Genomic DNA, 20119 nt, shown 5'->3' with positions numbered 1-20119 from the left:
GGTCCTGAGGACAAATGCTTTCTTCAGTCAGCAATAGTTCAGTGTCTCCAAACAAGCACTCTGTATTATGTGCCTCTGGAGGCCATTCTGTCAAGCTGAGTAGTTCTCTCATTTATTTCCACTTACTACCATTAGTATTTCAATCCTTTGCCTCTTTGTACTGGACTGCCCTAGGTACATTTTCTTTCCCATGCCCTCCTATTTCTGTTACAGATTACATTCTTTCTTAAAAGAAAAATCCTACACAATTTTGTCCCCTGACACATGAAACTGCATCACACTTAAAAACAGAATCGATTTATTTCTCTGCGGCATTCAGATGTTACTTTTCTCTAAGTGCAAGCCTTCAAATCACTGACTCACAAAAAAACTACCACTGAGCAGCTGAAAAATAGAAATATGACAGTCGGGAGTGGTAGGTAGAAGTATGGAACCATTTACATCAACAATTAGCTTTTCTGCAGGCAAAACACTTAACAGTTAATGTTTATTGCTCCTGCTCTGCCATGGTTGACTACAATGCAGGGAGTAACAAATGTAAAATTCTCTGTTTAAGGAATTCTACAATCTTTATAATTACTTGCTGAGAGCTTACAGGATTCCAACGTAAGCAATAGTTGCATTTTCTATGGCAGCATAGTCTGGTGTTTACAGATCAAAACAGACATTTATAAGTAATTGTTTTGAGAGGTGAAAACAATTCTGAGAGCTGCTGTGATGCACTGAAAGGCCAACCAAGCCTTTTTGGCCTCCCTGTGTTGTCCAGAAAGCAAGACATTAATGCTCCCATCTTTCTGTCAGATGATGCAGGACAAAAAAACAAACAAAAAAACAGAGAATCAGAACTGCTTACAGATTAGTATATACATTAAACGCTGAGTGTACAAGAAAGTAAAATAAGAAATCTTATTAGATTAATGTGTGAAGATTTCTTGATTACAATCAAACTAGCATTCCTTTAAAACCAAGCAAGACTTTTGGAAAGATTCCCAAGTTTTTAGATCCCAATGAAAAACACTCTAGGTGACGGATCACCTTACAGAAATAGGTACAGAATTCAGGAGCCCCAACTCCAATCCTTAAAGACAAGCGCTAGAACACAGTGTATAGAGTCCACAAGACAGCTTGGACACACAGTCACAGTTTAAAACAAGTATTAATTAGCAAGCTAATTTATTGTTTTACTATGAAAACCCCATTTACACTAAGCTTTCCACTAGACCTGAATATTAATAATACAGATTTAAAGTAGGTGTGCAACCAAAGCCTTCAAAAGTCATCTGACTTGCAGCCTTCATTAATCAAGCCAAGATAGCTTTCCACATGGACAGCTACAAAAACCTTATTTTGGTTTGAATAAGACCTAAATAACTGTAGAAAATAGAAAACCTGCTTAAATACTCCCCATGACAACCAGTCCTCTACCTGAGCAAAATCTGTACTATGAACTTTCACAAAATTTCCGTATCAAAATGTTCCAAGCCAAGGAAGTAGAACAATAAAGGAAACAGATGTTTCCATCAACAGATTAAATTCTGGCATCAACAAAATTCCCAAAAGGCTCACTTTCCTAAGGTCAAACACAACTCGTGTACTTGCAATAAGCTGAAACCTCTGCTTTGAACAGTATTTAAGAAATAATTATGGAAATACTTCAAACGACATTAAAAAGTGGTAAGCAAGAGAAGTAGCATATTAAAGGTCCTGAAACCTACAAAAACTAATCACGTCATTTACAAAAAACATGTAGACTGACACCATATCTATACAGAGAAATGAACTTTATGAACATAAAATATCAGTTAGATACCATGAACTCTTGAGACTCTGTTTGCATGGAAAGATTTCATTTTTAGCCCTACTTCTCCCCCTCCTTCATTCAAATATAAAAAAAATAAAACTCCAGAACTTACTTAGAATAATTGGAGAAGTTCAGCTGATTTTGTGAATGTATTGGTTTGGTGGAGTCAGAATGATGGCTGGCAGGAACCTGCGCAGAAGGCTTATTTTCAAAATTCCTGCGATCAAAGTATGAGAGCTGCTTTCGATAATACTCTTCATCTTCTTCAGGATCATAATGATTTGAACGCACAATATCTTCAGGTGGCTTCACTTGAGGTCTCTGTGGTTCTGGGGCCCTAACCAAGAATAATAATACACACTTGCCTTGCACAGTTTTAACAAGGACAATTACAAGAATTAAAATTCTGTTTCCTAACCTGACTAGTAATAAACCAACTAAAATAATTCTTAGAACTACATGCAATACCACTAATTTATGTAGTCCCGAAATGTCACAGCTGTGACGTAGCACAAAGAAAACTCTTCTTTCATCTTTTCACTTACGCTTCACTTTTATATTTGTCCCAAATATACCCAGCATTTCCATCTTACCTTCTTCCTTACTAACAATTACTTGCTTAAAAACACCCAAAAAATTCATTTTGTATCCCTGTTCCCTTCACTAATTATGTCCATGTCAACTCTCTTCTTGATTTACTACTGACACAAATTACACTCACAACACCCTCCCAACTCTGCAGCTTCTAGTTTAAACCACTACAATGTGCTGTCTGAACACTCTAATCTTGTATTGAAAGCTAAGTTTAATTATCAGTTGTGCATCTACCTGTAAGTTGTTTTGTCATGTTCATACTGGCTTTGAGAAGTTGGTTTTGGACCACTCATGGCTGGGAGCGTAGGCTTCGGTGCTAGTTCTGGAGGCTGTAAAGAGAAGCACAGCACATTTTCTAACATCTGGAAAGATGCAGCATGTTAGAGTAAGAAACCTAACACAGCCCTGCCTTTCTATTACTTCAGAATAAAACAGCATGAAAGACTAGTAACAATGAAAGAGGCAGTCAACACTGCAATATCCTTATTAGTTTTCAGCTTCAGGTTTTCAAACAAACTGCATTTAGGTTGCTAAAAGGCTGCTCCACAAACAGCGATCTCTTTCCAAGACAGTATTTATTTATTTTTTTTAACCAGCAATTCAATCTCATCAGTGAAACACAAGAATATTTAAGCAAATTAAAAACATACAAAACTTAAATGACTTACTTTGACAACTGATGTGTCACTGGGGTCCTTCATTTTTTCCAGAGATGGTGACCTTCTTCGTTCAAATATCTTAACTCTACTTCGCACAGACTGTGGTTTCATGGCTGGATCCTCCTCTTCCTCTGCTAGAGATGGTGGTGTAGGCAGTGGTTTACTGTTGGAAGGCAAAACTTCTGGTTTTGTTTGCGAAGAAGCAGGAGGAGGAAGAGAAACACTTGAAGTGCTATGAGAAGGCTCAAACTGTCCAGCTTTTGCATTGTAAGCTTGAGGAGGACCTTGCTCATAGCCCCTCATATGTGGATCAAAGTACTGCTTGGGTTCAGGAGATCGAGATATGGCTGACTGGTATGGCTGAGCTTCTTGTTTATATCTACCATGTGCATGTGTGTCATAACCAACAGGATGTTGATCTTCATACCGCACTTGTGGTAAGCTGAAGTTTTTGGGTGCATGCTCATAGCGAGGTCTACCATCGTAGCTCATTGGAGGAGGTTCCTCAAATCGGGGTTGTGCTGGATAATAACTGCGTTCTGTGCTCTCTTCTGTATTTTGTCTGGAATCAAGATCTCTAGGAGGTTGGCTTTCATAAGCTGTTCTTGGTTGATTGTAGGGCTGTTTTTCATCGTAATATGACCAGTGCTCCTCATAGGGAGGCACACGATCTTCATAATGTAGTCGAGGGTCATACCCACGAGAAAATTGATCTACATAGTTTGTAGAATCATACCTGTATGTTGACTGTTCATAGTCCCTACTTGGTTGTTTTTCTGCATACTGAGTCTGAGATTCATAGATCAGATTTGGGTCTCTTTCCTGCCTCTGTACTGGGTGATTAACGGCTGGCTGTTTTAAGACATAGCTTTGTCTGGATGCTTCTTCACTAACGTATGGATCCTTTCTGTATACCTGTTAAATAGAGAGGTGTTTCAATTTATTTGAAATGAAGAGTAACTAGAGCAAAGTTCTATTCAAAATTAGCTGAAGTTTTCATATTGGCTTTGATTTTGTTTAGAAGTACAGTAATTTGATGCACTTGTCTGCAATCACAGGAAGCTGAACTTGATGATTCAAAGATTTATTGCAGTTACATGTTTGAGTAAAGACATACACACAGATTAAAACTGAAAGCCAAAGGTAACAGCCTCCCATTTGACTTCTGCTGGTGGTGGCATGTTGCTTCCTCTCTGTTGGTTTTTTTTTTGTTTTTTTTTTAGGTCAGGGGAAGGGTGAGACAGGTTTGCTTGCAAAGTAAAGAGATTTGTACAAAAATTGACTTCAAACATTGCTGGGGAAGCATTTAAAATTACTCAATAGATCAGATTTATCTTCACAATCAACAGGTAAATATAAAAAAAGTCTTCTGACATTTTAGAGAATGAACAGACTTTTCATCGACAAGATGATAGATTTTTCATCAACAAACAGCAGAGCACTGACAAGCTGAAAAGGTCACATGTAAAGTAAAATCAAAATCCAGAATGCAGCCTTTATATAAAATGCCATCTTTTTGATAAGTGGAAAGTATATAGTTTGAAGCCATGCACACAAAATGTTAGATGATGCTTAGCAATTTAGATGCACTGTGTTTTGTAACCTGCATGATCTCGTAGAGGGAAAAAAAAAATAAAACAAAGAATTCTCCAAATAATGGCAAAGAAAAATATAATCATGTGCTAGCTTGATGCATAGCAGGAAATCAGCGCAACAGTGCAGCACAGGTACCTTTGCTGGATCTATATGCGGCGGTAAGGATGATGGCTCTTGATCTCTTAGCACTACATGAGCTCCCTCAGTACTTGATGTTCTTAAGGGGCCCGCTTGTGGTTGATAAGAGTTGTAAGGAGCAGCAGTAGGCTCCTCTAGTCTGACATTAGTTAGGTTTACATTAGCATTTACTGCAGAGGTTGATGAGGTTGCAGGGTTTGATTCAGGCGACGGGGAAAGGTAAGGGACTGCAGGTGATGCTTCTGCTTTCTGTGAAGTGTTTAAAATATTTTAAATACACTGCTATCGAATCATTGTATGACTTTTTGATTTATATAAAAGTAACTTAAATTGATGCTCTGATCAACTCAGCTACATGCAGAATGAAATGTACTGAAAGTATCATGCACTACCACTTATGTTGAACACTTAGGAAAAAAATAAGAACATTAAAACAAAGTAGAATGGTACTTTAATCCTCCTATCTGAAACACTAACATGGGTAGCGCAAGCTGATTCTCCAACTCACTGCAACACATTACTGCTTTTCACATATTTTTGTACACATGTAACACTTGTGAGTAGACTATAGAGATAAATTTCTTGTTCAAAAAAATTGCTACCTGAACTAAATGCACAGTGGTCAGTTTATAAAATATTTTCTTACCGGCTGAGAAGCAGCTGTTTTAAATCCTGAAGAATCTATTCTAAGATTTGGCTGTGGCTGAGCTTGAGATGCATAACCAGTGTAAGTTTGAGTTTCATGATGCATTCCAGAGGAATCCTCTCTAACAGGTTCAGAAGAACGAGTAATGGCAGATTCAGGAGGAGTTCCAACCTCATCGTTCAGAGTTTCATCCAGTTCTTGATCGGTATAAGCACCACCTTCTGTATCTGTGTCTTCATAGTCAGATGTATGTCTGCTGTCTGTACTGTACATAGAATATTCACTACCAGGAGCTGAGAGGTAAGAAAGGCGGTCATCATGTAAATCAAGGTCATCACTTGTAGCACCATCTGCCTGTGTCAAATAAAATTAAGGAGTACAAGTTTATTGAAATATCTTTCAAAGCATGCTTTCCTTTTTGCAACGTAAGGCTAATACATATTTTTAGTGACGTGAATAAATGTAATGTAACATGTAATGTAACATCTATCTTGATCTGATCCACAACAGAAAGTACAGTATTTTAATGTGTTAGTAATGCTCAAAATCCAGCAGCACACTACCAGGTTAGAATTCCACAATTCTGAATATCGCAGGGGAGGAGAAATTAAGTTTCAATTGAAGATATTAATCTTATATTTAAGAGCCTTTTCTGCAGTCTAGCTCTTTATATCAGAGTCAGATGGCTGCCACTGCAAGGAATGGGACAGTACACAGCGTCCATTGAAATCACGCTGTTGGACACGAAAAGCTATACTTAAAAGCACTGTCTTCATACTGGAATCACTAGCTTGGAGGTTGATCTAAGAAGGTGAAATGAGTTCTGTACAAGCAAAAATAACCCAAAGATTAAGAAAAATGTAATGATAGACTCATTGTTTGCTTACTTGAAGTTGTCATTCCTCTTGATATTAGTTCCTCAATAGAATGGATCTAACATACATAGTAAAACACGTTGCTTCAGAAGACAACTGGAGTTTTAGAGGGGAAAATGATTCTAACTTTCACATTTTGTATTTGTGTTCTCAAAATTGAGAGAAGGCAAAAATCAGAACACGAAGATATTGCTTGCTTTTAATATAAAATACAGCAATTCCAAGAATAATCCCAGCCTTTAGTACTGACACAGCAGAGCATAATGATGTGTGAAGCTTTTTGTGAGTACTGGATGCTTTTTCCATGCAAAAACAATAATACATCCTTCAGTAAGAGGTGTCAACAGGCAAATGCTCCCACTGTTACTGCGCTGCTACATGCAAAAGGACAAGCATGCACTCCTTATTAACAGAGTAACCACACTCATACAATGACAAATCAGTTTAAAGTAGTTCATACAATCACAAAGCATTACGATTTTAGATCTTCAAATGATCATTAAAATCGTATAGAGGAAAAAAGGAAAACAGGTTCAATTCCAGAAGTATAGACACATAGCAGCAATATCAACAACCTGGTAAACTCATACATTTTTGTCACTTCATCTCTCAACCAACCATACAATTATTTCTTACCTTTCCTTCAGAAACCCACACCAGCTGGTTCTGTTGTTGCTGAATTGCTTCTTTTAGAGCTCCATACCATCCTTCATTCATTGAATTCAAGTTAATGGTAGCTAGAAGTACAGTAGATTAGTTTGACTTTTTTTATTCTATAGATTTCTGAGAATAATCTGTAACACCAGCACTAAAATCAATCTAAGTTGTAAGATTTAAGTACTATTTTGAATATCAATATTCAAAGCAACTTTAAAGTCTGATGTGGTTTGGTTTTGCAAAGAGTTAAAAATAAAGTGAAGCTTTAGTTTAATCAGAGTAAAGTTTCTTGTTACATCCTCCTTTTACTGATTCCATGACTGAATATAACTGATGGTCATCTTGCAGAGCCACCAGATTTTTTGTAATGTCATTTTAATGTTTCAAATAACTTCTGTGCAGTTGTGGGCATAAACAATGAAAATGCCAAGGAACTGTTCGTATTTGAATGGGGGAGCCTCAACAAATGCACAACTACTTGACTGTATTTGTAGAAGCAGGCACATTGTTCTGTCAGCTTCCCAGTCCTGGTGTCATAAGCAAGCCTGTGCAAACCAGGATAGAAGAATAAGGCAAGCAACCTGTTTGTAGGCATTAGGTCATAGTAAGAGCAGGAAAAAATGCCATGGAAGAAAAAGCCCGATAAACAGCTAATGTAAAGCAAGCTAAGAGATGCATCTGCTCTCCTTTAAAGGAAGAGAAGCAAGAGAAAAAATCTAGAGGAAAAAGGAACCACAGAGAAAAAGCCATGAATATGCAAAATAAACATATCTAGTACAATTACATTCACTATCAATTGTAAAGGCATTGCATTCATAAGTTCATTAATCACTGCATACTGTAATTCTCAAAATCGGGGCTTAATTTCAAGAAGAAAAATTGCCATCCAGTTACCCAGCACTAAGACCAAGTGTAGGTAGCAATTTTTACATAATAGAACAAAAAACCTCCTGTTCAAGTCTGGAGACAAATTACTCATCACACTTCTGCTCTCTCAATTATCATGACTTAATTAGTATTGCTTTTTAATTGCTTACTTGTAAAGAGGTGGTGATTATTTTTGCGTAGCTTGTGAGCTCTTTCATATAGCTTCCTGGCACTTTTTCGTGATTCCGGGCACAGCCTCATTCTCATGGTCTTCACACCCTGCTTAGAATCAGGGTTCAGGAACACTACAATAGGATACCACTGTGCATAATTCAGACGGTCCACTGCATTAGGAGTGACATCTAATAAAGCGTGTTTGTCCTGTTATGATAAAAAGAGCAGAGAGAAGAAAGTGAAGCACTCAGTAAGGCTTTTTTCTACAAATTTCTTTTGTATTACCTTTACAGAGTTTACAATACAAAGTACTGATTTAAATTCTTTTCTGTTTCAACAACCAGACTAACTCAAGCACTAGGCTACATGGGCACATGTTTCAGTTATACAGTTAGTTCTACAATTATTTTAATTTATATTTTTAATATTTAGCTCCCTGAAATAAGCAGTACCTCCAAAAAAACCAAACATTCAACTAAAAAATACACAAAGACTTCTGACTGTAACAAAGAAGAGAGAGTCAAACATAAGACCTTGGGTCTCCTTACACACCACTCGCTTTTCCCTTCAAAAAAAACCAAACCTCTGCATTCAAGAACTTCAACAGCTTTCAACCACTGCAAGATTCATATCAAATACACCGCACGCAGTAACCCCATTTTGCTGCTAAAACAGCTCCTGTTTCACAATCACAAAGGTTTGCAGCTGGTTTTTAAGTCATAAAGCAACAGGGGAGGAGTGCAGCCTCAAATTATGAGCTAAGATCAGAGGTTCTCATGATATAAGGGAAGTGAGAATGAAAGACTCTTCCCTTTACCTTCTGCAGAAAATTTCGCAATTACTTATTTGTAATCAGGAGAGGTAGGGCACAAGCTGTGGCTGTAAGCAAAACAGGATGGAACTTAAAACAGCTGTAAAGGAGAGGGAACAACACTCCTTGGAATAAAGCCTAGAAAACCTTTTAGACCAGTCACGAAGCAGGAATATATTTTTGAAGTCAATCAACAGAAGATGAGAAAGCTGTGGTTGTGCTTCTATCTTTAAAACATCAACATTTTATTTAATAACCCAGTTTTCCTGTGTTAAGACATACAGTGGCAGTAAAAAGACTTACTCTATCAATTATTTGTTTTATCGTATGAAGACGAATAATGCCAGAACTACGTTGGTCAGTACCAGCATCTCTCGGTTCACTTTCTGGTAGAGAGAACACAGTAAAAACCTGTAAGTTTACAACATACTCTGCATTTCCATGTTAAAATAGTCCAAACTATTTTATCACTCAGCATAAATTCAGATTGAGAACAATGCTCTAGTTTTAAAAGAGAAAAAACAGCTGCCCATTCATTTGGCCCCAAAAAATCCCAACACCTTTGCATAAGCATTTAGGAGTAAGATAATGTACTGAAATAAATTTTAACTTGGGAAGGCCACTAATAGAACAAACATTACTTTTGCCTATGGAGAATCATCATCAATTAACCAGTGAGAAAGCTTCTATATAGTCTGTTACTTAATATTGTTAACACTTTATTACTTTAGTTATTAATGTGTTTAACAACAGAGGAACAAACTAGCAAAAGAAAACTGGCGATTTTATACCTGAACAAAATCTCTCACACTTACTTGCGATTTGAAAGATATCTGGTTCTTCTCTGGCTAATTTCTCTCGTGCAACATCAGCAATTGGACCAAAAATGGTCACAGGTCTGAGAAACCCAGCTAGATTAGAAAGGGGAAAATAAATAAATAAATATCTCTTAAAACAAATGCAATATGCTTTGAAATACATGGGTGAATACGAGGCAAACTCCACAACTTACTAGTCTTCAACAGTAAATATTTAAGAATAAAGCCATACCTTCCCGAAGAACAACTCTTTCATAGGCAGGGAACTTTGTCTGAACAGGCTGAGCAGAAAGATCTTCTCTACTTTTTCGAAGATTTCTTTTTGAGCTACGCAAACCTCGGAATCTCCAGAAATCTGCTCGATCTCCTCCTGCTGTCTTTGGAAGCGTGTACTGTACACTAGCCAGTTGCTCAGCTCTAAGACAACAAAACCCAACAAGTTACAAAGGAAGCCAGCTTCTGATGCTTCCCTACCATCTGCTGAATCAAGTTTTCCTTTCTTCTGTCTTAGAAAGTTTAAGAATGAACTACACAGGCCACATTCAGATTTCCAAAGCTTTATCTAGCTTTGAGTCTCGCATTCACAAGAAAGAGCTATGTTACAGCTGTTTCTTTTTCCTGTGGATGTACAAGAGTTGAAACCAAATCACGGACTAGCAATCCAACATCAGTTTGTTTCCCATTTTAACAGGCACTTTTTCCCCAACCAGCTGAACAGGTTCTACAGACTGATGTCCAGCAGACCCAGCAAGTTATACAGATGTGTAATTAAAAATTGTAGTTTTCAAACAACAGCATAAATACTTTAATACCGTACCTGTTTTTGTTAGGTATGATACCTCTTTCAACCTCCTTATGATTCTTGCCAATTCGAATTGCCAGCCATGAACCCAGTTTGCCATTATATAGGGTGTCCACAACCCGAAACACTTCACCTTTGTTGAAGCTTAGTCCATAAGGAGATTCTTTTTCATATTCAAAATGAGTTCTGATATAGAAAGAATCCCCTACATCAGACTCAACAATGCGACGATAAACTAAAAGAAGAAAAAAGTTGCTGTTATACTTGTCCCAGTAAATTGCAGTCATAGTGCTCCTGAAAAGTGTTGGGAGTGCAGTGTTTCATTTTAATTCTCCTTGTTTTAAATATTACTTCAGAAAACCTTAATGACTCACAGCTTCTGTTTTAAGCTGTGCAACTATTACAAAGAACTCTACAAACATAAATTCAACTTATGCTGTCAAAAATTTGTTAGTATAAACTGAATCCACTTCCTCAGGAAGGAATGAATCTCACTGGGAAAGAAAGATTTTCAACAGAACAGCATAAACCAAACTTCTTTTCCTGCCCCCTCATCCCATCCCCCAAAAATTTCATTAAATGCTGTTTTTTAAAAAAATAGAACTGTTGTAGTTTGCTTTGGGGTTGGTCTTTTATTGTGTTTTCTTGTTTTTTGGGATTTTTTTTCCTTATTTAAGGAAAAAAATTACTACAGTATCAACCTTTAGCCCATTCTAAACCCAAAAGAACTTTGAATAGCCTTTTAAAGATGCTAATCTCCTTCTAGCCAACAATTATCCTTTCTTAACTGTATTTTTTAAAATCTGTTTCCAATCAGCCCATTACACTGCTTCAGATACACAAATACTTACCATCTTTCTTCTTCTGTGCCAAAATGGTTACTTCTTCGCCTTTAGGGAGATCAAGTAAAAAAAGGACAGCTTCTTCTCTGATGATATTTGTGAAGTCTACGTTATTAACCTAGCATCAATGAAGTAATCAGTTTGATTTAGCATACATCATTTAATAGACACACAGCTACATAACAGGTAAACTGAATTAGTTTATTGCTGAGATTGTTTACTCAGCTTAATATATAAGAACACCAAGGACATGGATCTCAGGAAGATACAGCTCTAAAAGAATACTACTGTTTGAGATAAGCATAACCTCTGGAACATTAGACAGCTGCTCATTTTGACTTCTTTAGATTAATATTACAGAACATCTATGAACATCAGTAATATTAAACTGTAATATACAGAAGCTTACTTGAGAATCCAGTGGGGCCCAACAGTTAGAGGCATTTTCTTTGAACTGAATTTAGTCTCAGAAATTGAACATAAGTCTTACAAACTTTTCTAGCAACAGTAAAAGGAAATTCTGTTGCCAAGTCATGTAATAAACATGCACTAAAGAAACAAAATCCACTTTGGTATGACAGAACACTTGTGCTATTATATTCAACATACCCTGAGAATTTGGTCTCCTTCCTCTAATCCTTCTTTCGCCGCAGGGCTGTCCTCCAAAACACCAGCTACAAATATGCCAACATCATTGCCACCAGCGAGCCGCAGGCCCACACTATCCCCTTTCCTGAATTTTACCAGTTTCATGCTTGGCCTAGAAAATAAGAAGATATTCCACTTTGAATTGCGTATACATGTGTGTATAGATATATACCTATATATCTATCTCTGTGCACATGTGTGTAAATATACATAAAGTGTTTGAGTAATTCAGACTGATGACATGCATATAATTTGCCTACTGCTTCAACTAGAGGAGATATTATACTATGATTACCATTGATTGCTTATCAACTATACCATTATACAACAGACTCATCTGCAGCACTTAAAAATAACAAAAAAAACAACTTACTTTACTAGTACAGCAAAGTTTGTCTTACATTAATATAGTGTTTTAAGAAGCATTTTGACACTCTCTTCCCAAAGCATTCTGCCCTTTGGAAGAGCTGTGCTAGTACAGAGATTTATTCTGGCTCTTCAGGGAATAAGATGAACTTTTGAGATTACCTCAGCTAGAATATACTCTCACTGATGCTCATAAAGGAGATTCAGTTGAATTAGACTCATTTGCATACCATGACTGTATATTTCTGTAATTATTTTAATTGGTCTTCAATAATTACAAAAGGAAAAGATATTTCTGAAATTTTTACTCTATTATTTTCAAATAGAGGCACCCGAACAGCACGCTGGACTTCACATCAGGCCATTTATAAATGTTATTCATTAACTTAGAAGAAACATTGCTCAAGACCAAGGCAACAGGACTCGAATAGAATTTAGAGTTACGTTACCGAAGCATTCCATCTTCATGGGTTGAGTTGGGTAAAGGACCATCAGATGGACTGACTGGTAAATCCACATCTGGCTGACCTCCTTGTGCATATACTGGCTTTGGTTCTATTAAAATACAGAAGACACTGAATATCCGTTTGGGCATTTACAGATAAGAAAATAAAGCTTAATTTCAGAGCTTCTTCAGTAGTTTTTCTCTACCCACCAACCCTCTTTATGCTAGAAACTGAACATTAGAAATTTACAACAAGAAACCTTGTCATTCAAAGCAGAGCTTCATCAACATTGTAGAACTGCAAGAACTAAAAGGTTTTATGCTCTCTCAAGACCATTTTCAGCCTTGCTCTTTCCTTTAAGTTAGGCACACTTAGATGCATCAAACATAACTTCCCACATTTAAGAGTGCCGTGTCCAGTCTTGGGTGTCTCAGCTCAAAAAAGACAGGGATCTCTCAAAATGAGTCCAGCAGGGAGCCACAAAGATGATGAAGGACTCGAAGCATCTCCTATTTGAGGAAAGGCTGAGAAACCTGGGTCTGTTCAGCCTGTGGAAAAGACAACTGAAGGGGGATCCAATAAATGTTTATATCTAAAGGCAGATGAGAGGCAAATGAGTGAAGCCAGTCTCTTCTCGGTGATGCATAGTGATACAAAAAGGAGAAGTTCTGTATAAACATGTGGAAGACCTTCTTCACTGTAAGGGCACTGGCACAGGTTACCCAGAGGGGTTTGTAGAGTCTCCTTCTAGGGAGATTGTCAAGACCTGTCTGGAGACCTGCCTCTGTGACCTACTGTAGGGTACCTGCTTTAGCAGGGGGGTTGGACTCTTAGTGCCCCTTCCAGACCCTGCAATTCTGAGACTTCCCCCATTAAAGAACCCCTTGATTTATGCAACAAAAGTACTTCAAACACTAGAACTATTGCTGCACAGCTTGAGGATGGCAAATCTCACTGTATACTATGGTGCAGTTGGCTCTTAAAGATAAATACTTATGACTCTGCTGCACGGATTCTCTAGTTACTGAGAGGAAAATATCACTGCAATCATCCTCCAGCAGTGGACACTATTACTGTCTATTATTTGCTACATGGTTGCACATGATACAAGAATTTGTATTTAAAGTATTATCTTGATGCACTTGAAAGAAGCCAATTTCAAACTACGCTATCTTCAAACTAGGCTAATGCTCCTTTCTGCTTAATCTAGCTATCAAATCACCTTCTTTTCAAATTACTGAATAGACCAGTTTGAAATGGAGAATTTCAGACTGTTTGATAATATACTTCCTAAGGTTTTTGTTTGTTAGTTTTTTTGTTTGATTATTTTTTTTTTCTTTACGGTACAATAGTATAGCATTTTTCTTTAAGCCTTTAGTGACTTAAGCCCTTGACAACCCCTCTCAAGGAATACTTTCCTTCTATCCCCTCCTTGACTCAGTCGTGACAGACTTCTTGCCCTTAGTCTAAGAAGCAGTCACAGAACCCATCAACTTACTTTTCTAACCATGTTTTTATTACAGACTTCGAAAGAGCCTCCTCATTTCTCTGGAGCTCTCTTTGAGGCTCCTAGAGAATCAGGCTCTTTATTACACCATTTTATTTCAGACTACACATAATATCAAGTTAATTTTATCTACAGAAAAAGTTACATATTATCTTTATGTACTGGCCTATGACTTTTTCAGACACCACCTCCCATACAAATTGATTTTCTCCATGTGTCTGTTCCCACTCATCCAGGAATAGCACACTTTTCCCCACTAACAAATAAAACCCAACCTCACAGCACTTATTATGCACTTGGCAGTCCCTCAAACCAACAACGTTAATTTCAGATGAGAAACACCCTTGCAATCCTATCCTGACTGATTTTGTTTTATGCCAATTATTTTTCATTATGTTATAGAAATACTGAACTAATATTTTAAATCTCATTTGCTGCAGTATCCTTTTACTATCTCTGTAAAAAAAGTCATAACTTGCATCTTTTAGTAACACTGTTGCAAAGGACTATCTCTGATGACAGCCTTGTTAAAGGCCAATGCATCAGAAAATCCACTGTACTTGTGTTCAAAATCTTTCAGAGCCTATCAATATCATAACTACTTCAATTCCTCATTGAGTAACTGAACACTACACGCAATAGTCTCATTTCTCATCCCTTAAGTTGTCAAGCATTTTCAAGCTTGAATGTGCTTTTTCTCATTTTACAGCCTTCCAAGGGCAGCTCTGCCTAAATTAGTCCATGACTATATTTGAATGCCACAGAAAGAATGCACTTCAGAGTGATTTAAGTTTTGTTTCGGAATAGTAGTTCTGAAAGAGCTTAGCTTCACCATTATTCAAATACAAACTACTACCAGCAAACTGTAAGAACCAGACTACGGCCTGACAGAGATCCAATGAAACCTTCTTCTAGAGAAGATGACTAAAAGTGTCTGCAACTAACACATACAGTTACAGCTTTAAGCACTGAAGTTTGAGCTCACAAAGTGGGCAGACCCCTCTCAATTGAGGTTTTCATGACCAAAACTCTGAAATATAAACAGGCTTAAGAAGTAGTTATAACTTGTTCTGTTTTAAGACTTTAGTAATTATTCCACAGCTATACAAGAGCACAAAATCTCTGCTGACCATGCATTCTCAGCAGCACGCTGAATTAACACATTTAATATTTTTACCTGGGAGTGGTGGTGTTTGTTTTTCAGTTCTTTCGACTGCCACCTCTTCCATAGTTTTAGAAATATCATCTGCATTCTTCACAGGTGTAGAGACAGCTCCCGGTTTAGTTGCTCTTTCATCTTCTCTGCTTCGAAGACTATATTAGAAAAAGAGATTTCACTCTGCATATAGAAATATTTCTCTGAACTTGAACTGCTAGGATGAGTAATCATCAATTACAACATTTTGCTCTCCTGCTCCTATGGCTATTATGGTCTCGGTATTTTTACCATTTCAAAATCTGAGCCTTTTGTCCCTAACTTTATGGCAATAAAATAACACGATAAACATCTGCATATGATTGTTTCAAAAAAGGAGTGACATGGTAAAACAGACTACTGTCCTTACTGCACCCAGCCTCAAGCAAGCGAGTTGTACAAATGGGCTGTACAAAAACATAAGAAACAAAGGAAAGAAGGGAAGAAGAGCAATTATGATCCTTTCTTTCCTCTCCCTGCAAAGGTCGTGGATTTTCAGACCTGACCCCAGCTTTCACACTAATCTATCTGCTTTTTCATGTGGCAGCTCTCCTGGAATACAGGTGCTGCTGCCATTGTTCTTGGTAGAGCTTTCCTTAAAAAAAAAAAGACAGTACACAAACTTACCTCTGACTTCCCAGCCTTTGAAGAAGATGGGACTACTACATATCTATCATACTTGAAAGCAAAAAAAAGTGCTTCTCATACACTTAGCCATCTGGCATATTTTAGAAAACAGACAACATGCCTCTTATACATTTCTCACATAAATTAATAGTATAAAAGATAACCAAATGAATATATGACAAGATAAAAGGGAAAAATCTTTCATTCCTTAAATGAAGGGAATATCTAAATCTCAAGTAACGTAATTTCTATTCTTTTAGCTGAACAGATGAGGTATTGTGGTATATTGCTATAGGGAGGTTTCTTTGCTACCAGCTGTAACACAACAAAACTCAACAGAACACTTCAGCTTGCAGCACGTACCAACTGTTATGCTATCACCTGTTGAAAGTGAAATAATTTAACAGGGTAAAAGCAGAGTACTAACAAGCAGATGGAAAAGCTGAAAAGAATGGCTTTAATTCCAGAGTATGTATACCCTACACAAAAAATAGTCATGAAATGTCCTAAACATCTATTGAATTTGTGGGAGTTGATGCATAAGCAAGTAGTATCTGAGAGGAGATTGACACCATCAAGCAACAACTTCCTAGATCTCCTACATCTCCTATCTTACAGGAAGGGAGAAGTCAAGTCTGTCACTGCTAACAGTAGATGGTGCTACTGGGCAATAATGAGTCTCAGTTTTCATTAAGTACAGATGTACTTAAAAAAAAAAAAAAATCTATTATACACAGAAAGACTATTTAACAAGAACCACTAACTCAAGAGTTGTGAAGTAGGACTGAGAAAAACAAGAACCAATAGATCATCTCAAGGTTCGGATGAAACAATAAAAGAAACAGTAACTATCTAAACACAAGCAGAACATGCGTTCATGAAGGAACATTAAGTTTGAAACACCAGAAACAAATCTCAGCTTATCAATTCAGACATAGTAAGGCCCTTCTTTCTTCTGCCAGAGTTTTAAAATTCTGCCCAAAGGTAACTAAAGTAAAATAGAAAACAATCACCAAACTTGTAATCATTACAATGATCTCGAAAGACATAGGCATCTCGCCACTGTAAACAACAAGCTCCTTATAAATATTTGGTAAACACAAGTACAGCAGTCTGAGCTTTATTCTTATAAACTCTTCTGGCACTTTCAGAGTTGATAAAAACAATGTCAAAACAATTCTGGCTGGACCACCAGGTCTAGCAAAATGAAACACTGATTTTTCTACTTTCTCCTTCCTACCTTCATTACTATGAAATGCAGTATTTTTCCTACATCCTGGGTCAGTGAAGCCAGACATTGACATACATTTAAATGCACGTGTCTTATAAAGACAGTAAGCTACAACGAATTCCCTTCCCCCAGACTGAAGACTTTTTGGGCACTAATGAGTACTACAGTTGATTTTGCCACAAGCCCTTTCTACCTGTTTCTTAGCATCTCCTAACACTAAATAGAAACAAGTATTCCAAAATAGTAGTCTGTTTTTCTTTGACAAAAAGGCAAAAAAAAAGAATGCTAGAGTTACTATATGAAAGCAAAGGTTATTTTACTTCTCATCTTCACGTTATCTCAAACCACTAGTTTAAACACAGCTTTTATCCCTGCTTTAAATGCCACTGGTCAGCATACATCTCACCAAAACTTTGCCTAACTCAACCTGTAATCCACAACAGTAAGACTAGATAGTAAGAAAGAATATATATGGTACATCCCCAAGGTACTCTTGGCACCATGTACAAGTAGCAATCATTATAAAATTTCTACATACAGGAAAACTGCAGTTTAAAGTACTGAAATATGGACCACAGTCAAGAACCTATCAGGCACTGAAGCAATACTGGAACAAATGCACTGGTATATATATCTGTTCTCTAATGCACTTAAAAAGTGGCTGTCTGCAGTTAAGCTCGTGTGAAAGGACTGAGGATTCCTACACAATTTCTCTCACCAACACACAAACACTTAGAATAACAGCAAAATTTCTAAAGACAGACTAATTATCTTCAATACATTTCAACATCCACCTTGATTTTAGTTTGGTTTCTCCCCCACCCCCACTTTTCCTTCCTCATCTTATTCTCAAGGTTTCTCCCTCTAGTTTTTCCACCATATTTTTAACAATAAAGCATGGTTACAAATCCAGCGCTACTGCAGCAAACCTGAACTTGCACAAATAAGTACTACAAGAAGCAGCTGCTTTTAACATGTTCTTAATGTGGTTTAGGGCCCAGCAGATTTTCTGATCTCAAAAGTGATGTGTCCTGCAGGAAGTCAATCCATGCCAAGGTAACTCCTGCTCATAAAGCAGATAACAGAAGCACTCAGAGTTAACTTTGAAGTTCCTTCTCAGGAAGGACATAATTCTTTGACAGCATAGTCAGTAGGGAGGAAGTGACCATCCACTGAAGCCACTGCAATAGAGGACAAAAGCACTAGCACAAGAATAAGTTGTATGTAGCTCATGTATGATGGATTTTTTCCTCCGTCAGCCATCTTCACATTGCATTAGAAATGCATGTTGAGAAATACAAGTTTCATCTCTGACAGGAGCACTACAGACTTTACAATTTTTTAAGGTGTCTCCTACTCCAACAGTATATCCAAGAAGAAGACGAAACTACAAAATCAATTCTGTTGACACAAAGGAACTATTCAACAGACTACTCCTAATGCTGATTTTATGCTTTAATCCAATCTTCCCTTCCCTCAAAGGGCTCAGAAAAATAGTTTCCAAACCTAAACAACTCAATAATGTACAGCAACATATTTCCCTTTGAGACACTCTCAGGCAGTCAAGCATCAGAGGACAAAGAAGATAGAAATTTCCCATGGCGCCTTCAACAAAACCAATGCCATGGAGCTGTAATCTCTTTCTAAAAGAATATTTGAGTTACTTACTGATTTAAACAAAGAATGGAAAACAGAGTAAGAGCTCACTTGCATTTTTTTTCTGGGACACCATAGGGAGAAAATTATCACGAAAGGACAAGGGACTCTCTACATTCATTGTGTTGTTCTTGCCTATGAAAGCAGGAATTCAATCCATCTAGTACAAGACAGAAAAAATGTATGGCTGAACTTGCATTCTTCTAAATAATGGGATTCTACTAATTACTAACAGCCGCTAAGCCACTCTAGAATAATAACTCTAGAATAAGCAGAAATTTGTAGTTGTACTTAACTTGAACTGTTAGGTCACAGCTAAAATGACCTCTGTAACATGAAGACAGGCGATAACTATTGAGCTAGCCCTCCCTGCATTCCTGCTGCTTTAGCTCTCATGGATATTTTACTGATCTATGAAGTATGCACTTCTAAATCAAATGAAGACTGATGGCATCCCTGAGTTTAGAATCCTGCATAGAGCCCCTACTCGAAAACAGACCTTCCTGCCTTGTAGTCTCTCTCAACATATAAAAATAGGTACACGTGCATGTAAGAACCATCTTGCAGATTTATTAGCTCCTAGAAGTTATCAAAAATCTTGAAGCACTCTCCCCGTTGAGTAAAAATAAATAAAATTAATAAACCATTGGGTTTATCTTAGTTTTATCAAACTGCTAGCAGCCACTTGTTTCTCAGAACTTTCGATAGCATTTTAAAATGCAGACTCTGAATTTGAAACTGGTAAAATTTTCTGTTCTGTCAGCTGGAATTACCAATTGTGAACTCCTCACAATACAAAGACAAATTTGTTTGAAGTTTTTTTTTTTCCCCCATTCTTTCTATTGCACATTAGAGTTCCCATTTCCAGAGGAAAGCAGCACGAATAAGAAAAAAATGACTTGCTGTCAATACTAACATTTCAGAAGAAATGGCATTAAAAAGAATATTCTAAAACATAAAATAGATCATTCCTAAATTACATCCGCTGAGAAAAACTCCTTATTTTGCAGGAATTCAACTTACTTGGAAAGATTTAGTAACTTTTAAAGAGAGGTAGCAAAGAAAATTAAACGAAACAAAGAAGACCAGTCAGCTCTAGTAAGATTGCTGCAGCTCATTGTTTTGTTAAGTAAACTGCAGTTGCACATTCTTCAATCTCTTTA

General features: G+C 37.1%; 1 protein-coding gene across 30 annotated transcripts in view; it reads right to left on the bottom strand.

Annotated features, from left to right (window-relative positions):
- Positions 1–20119, bottom strand: part of TJP1 (tight junction protein 1) — a 184100-nt gene that overhangs the window by 11587 nt on the left and 152394 nt on the right. For 18 of the 30 annotated variants that reach the window (XM_085515677.1, XM_085515678.1, XM_085515680.1 and 15 more), the window contains 15 exons: positions 15425–15561; positions 12744–12849; positions 11890–12040; positions 11290–11398; positions 10454–10673; positions 9869–10053; positions 9634–9729; positions 9122–9204; positions 8004–8214; positions 6946–7046; positions 5435–5788; positions 4786–5037; positions 3064–3969; positions 2630–2724; positions 1914–2138 (listed from right to left, as the gene is read on the bottom strand). In XM_085515677.1, coding sequence (XP_085371803.1) covers positions 1914–2138; positions 2630–2724; positions 3064–3969; positions 4786–5037; positions 5435–5788; positions 6946–7046; positions 8004–8214; positions 9122–9204; positions 9634–9729; positions 9869–10053; positions 10454–10673; positions 11290–11398; positions 11890–12040; positions 12744–12849; positions 15425–15561 — 3231 coding nt within the window. The remainder of the gene's footprint in view (positions 1–1913; positions 2139–2629; positions 2725–3063; positions 3970–4785; positions 5038–5434; positions 5789–6945; positions 7047–8003; positions 8215–9121; positions 9205–9633; positions 9730–9868; positions 10054–10453; positions 10674–11289; positions 11399–11889; positions 12041–12743; positions 12850–15424; positions 15562–20119) is intronic. The other 12 variants (XM_085515683.1, XM_085515685.1, XM_085515686.1 and 9 more) reach the window with 1 other exon arrangement.

The sequence above is a fragment of the Coturnix japonica genome, chromosome 14, assembly GCF_054131305.1.
Source record: "Coturnix japonica strain WE chromosome 14, WE-NBRP24, whole genome shotgun sequence".
Classification (NCBI taxonomy): Eukaryota; Metazoa; Chordata; class Aves; order Galliformes; family Phasianidae; genus Coturnix; species Coturnix japonica.
The sequence above is the reverse complement of the archived record's forward strand: the minus strand, read 5'-3'. Positions and strand labels throughout refer to the sequence as shown.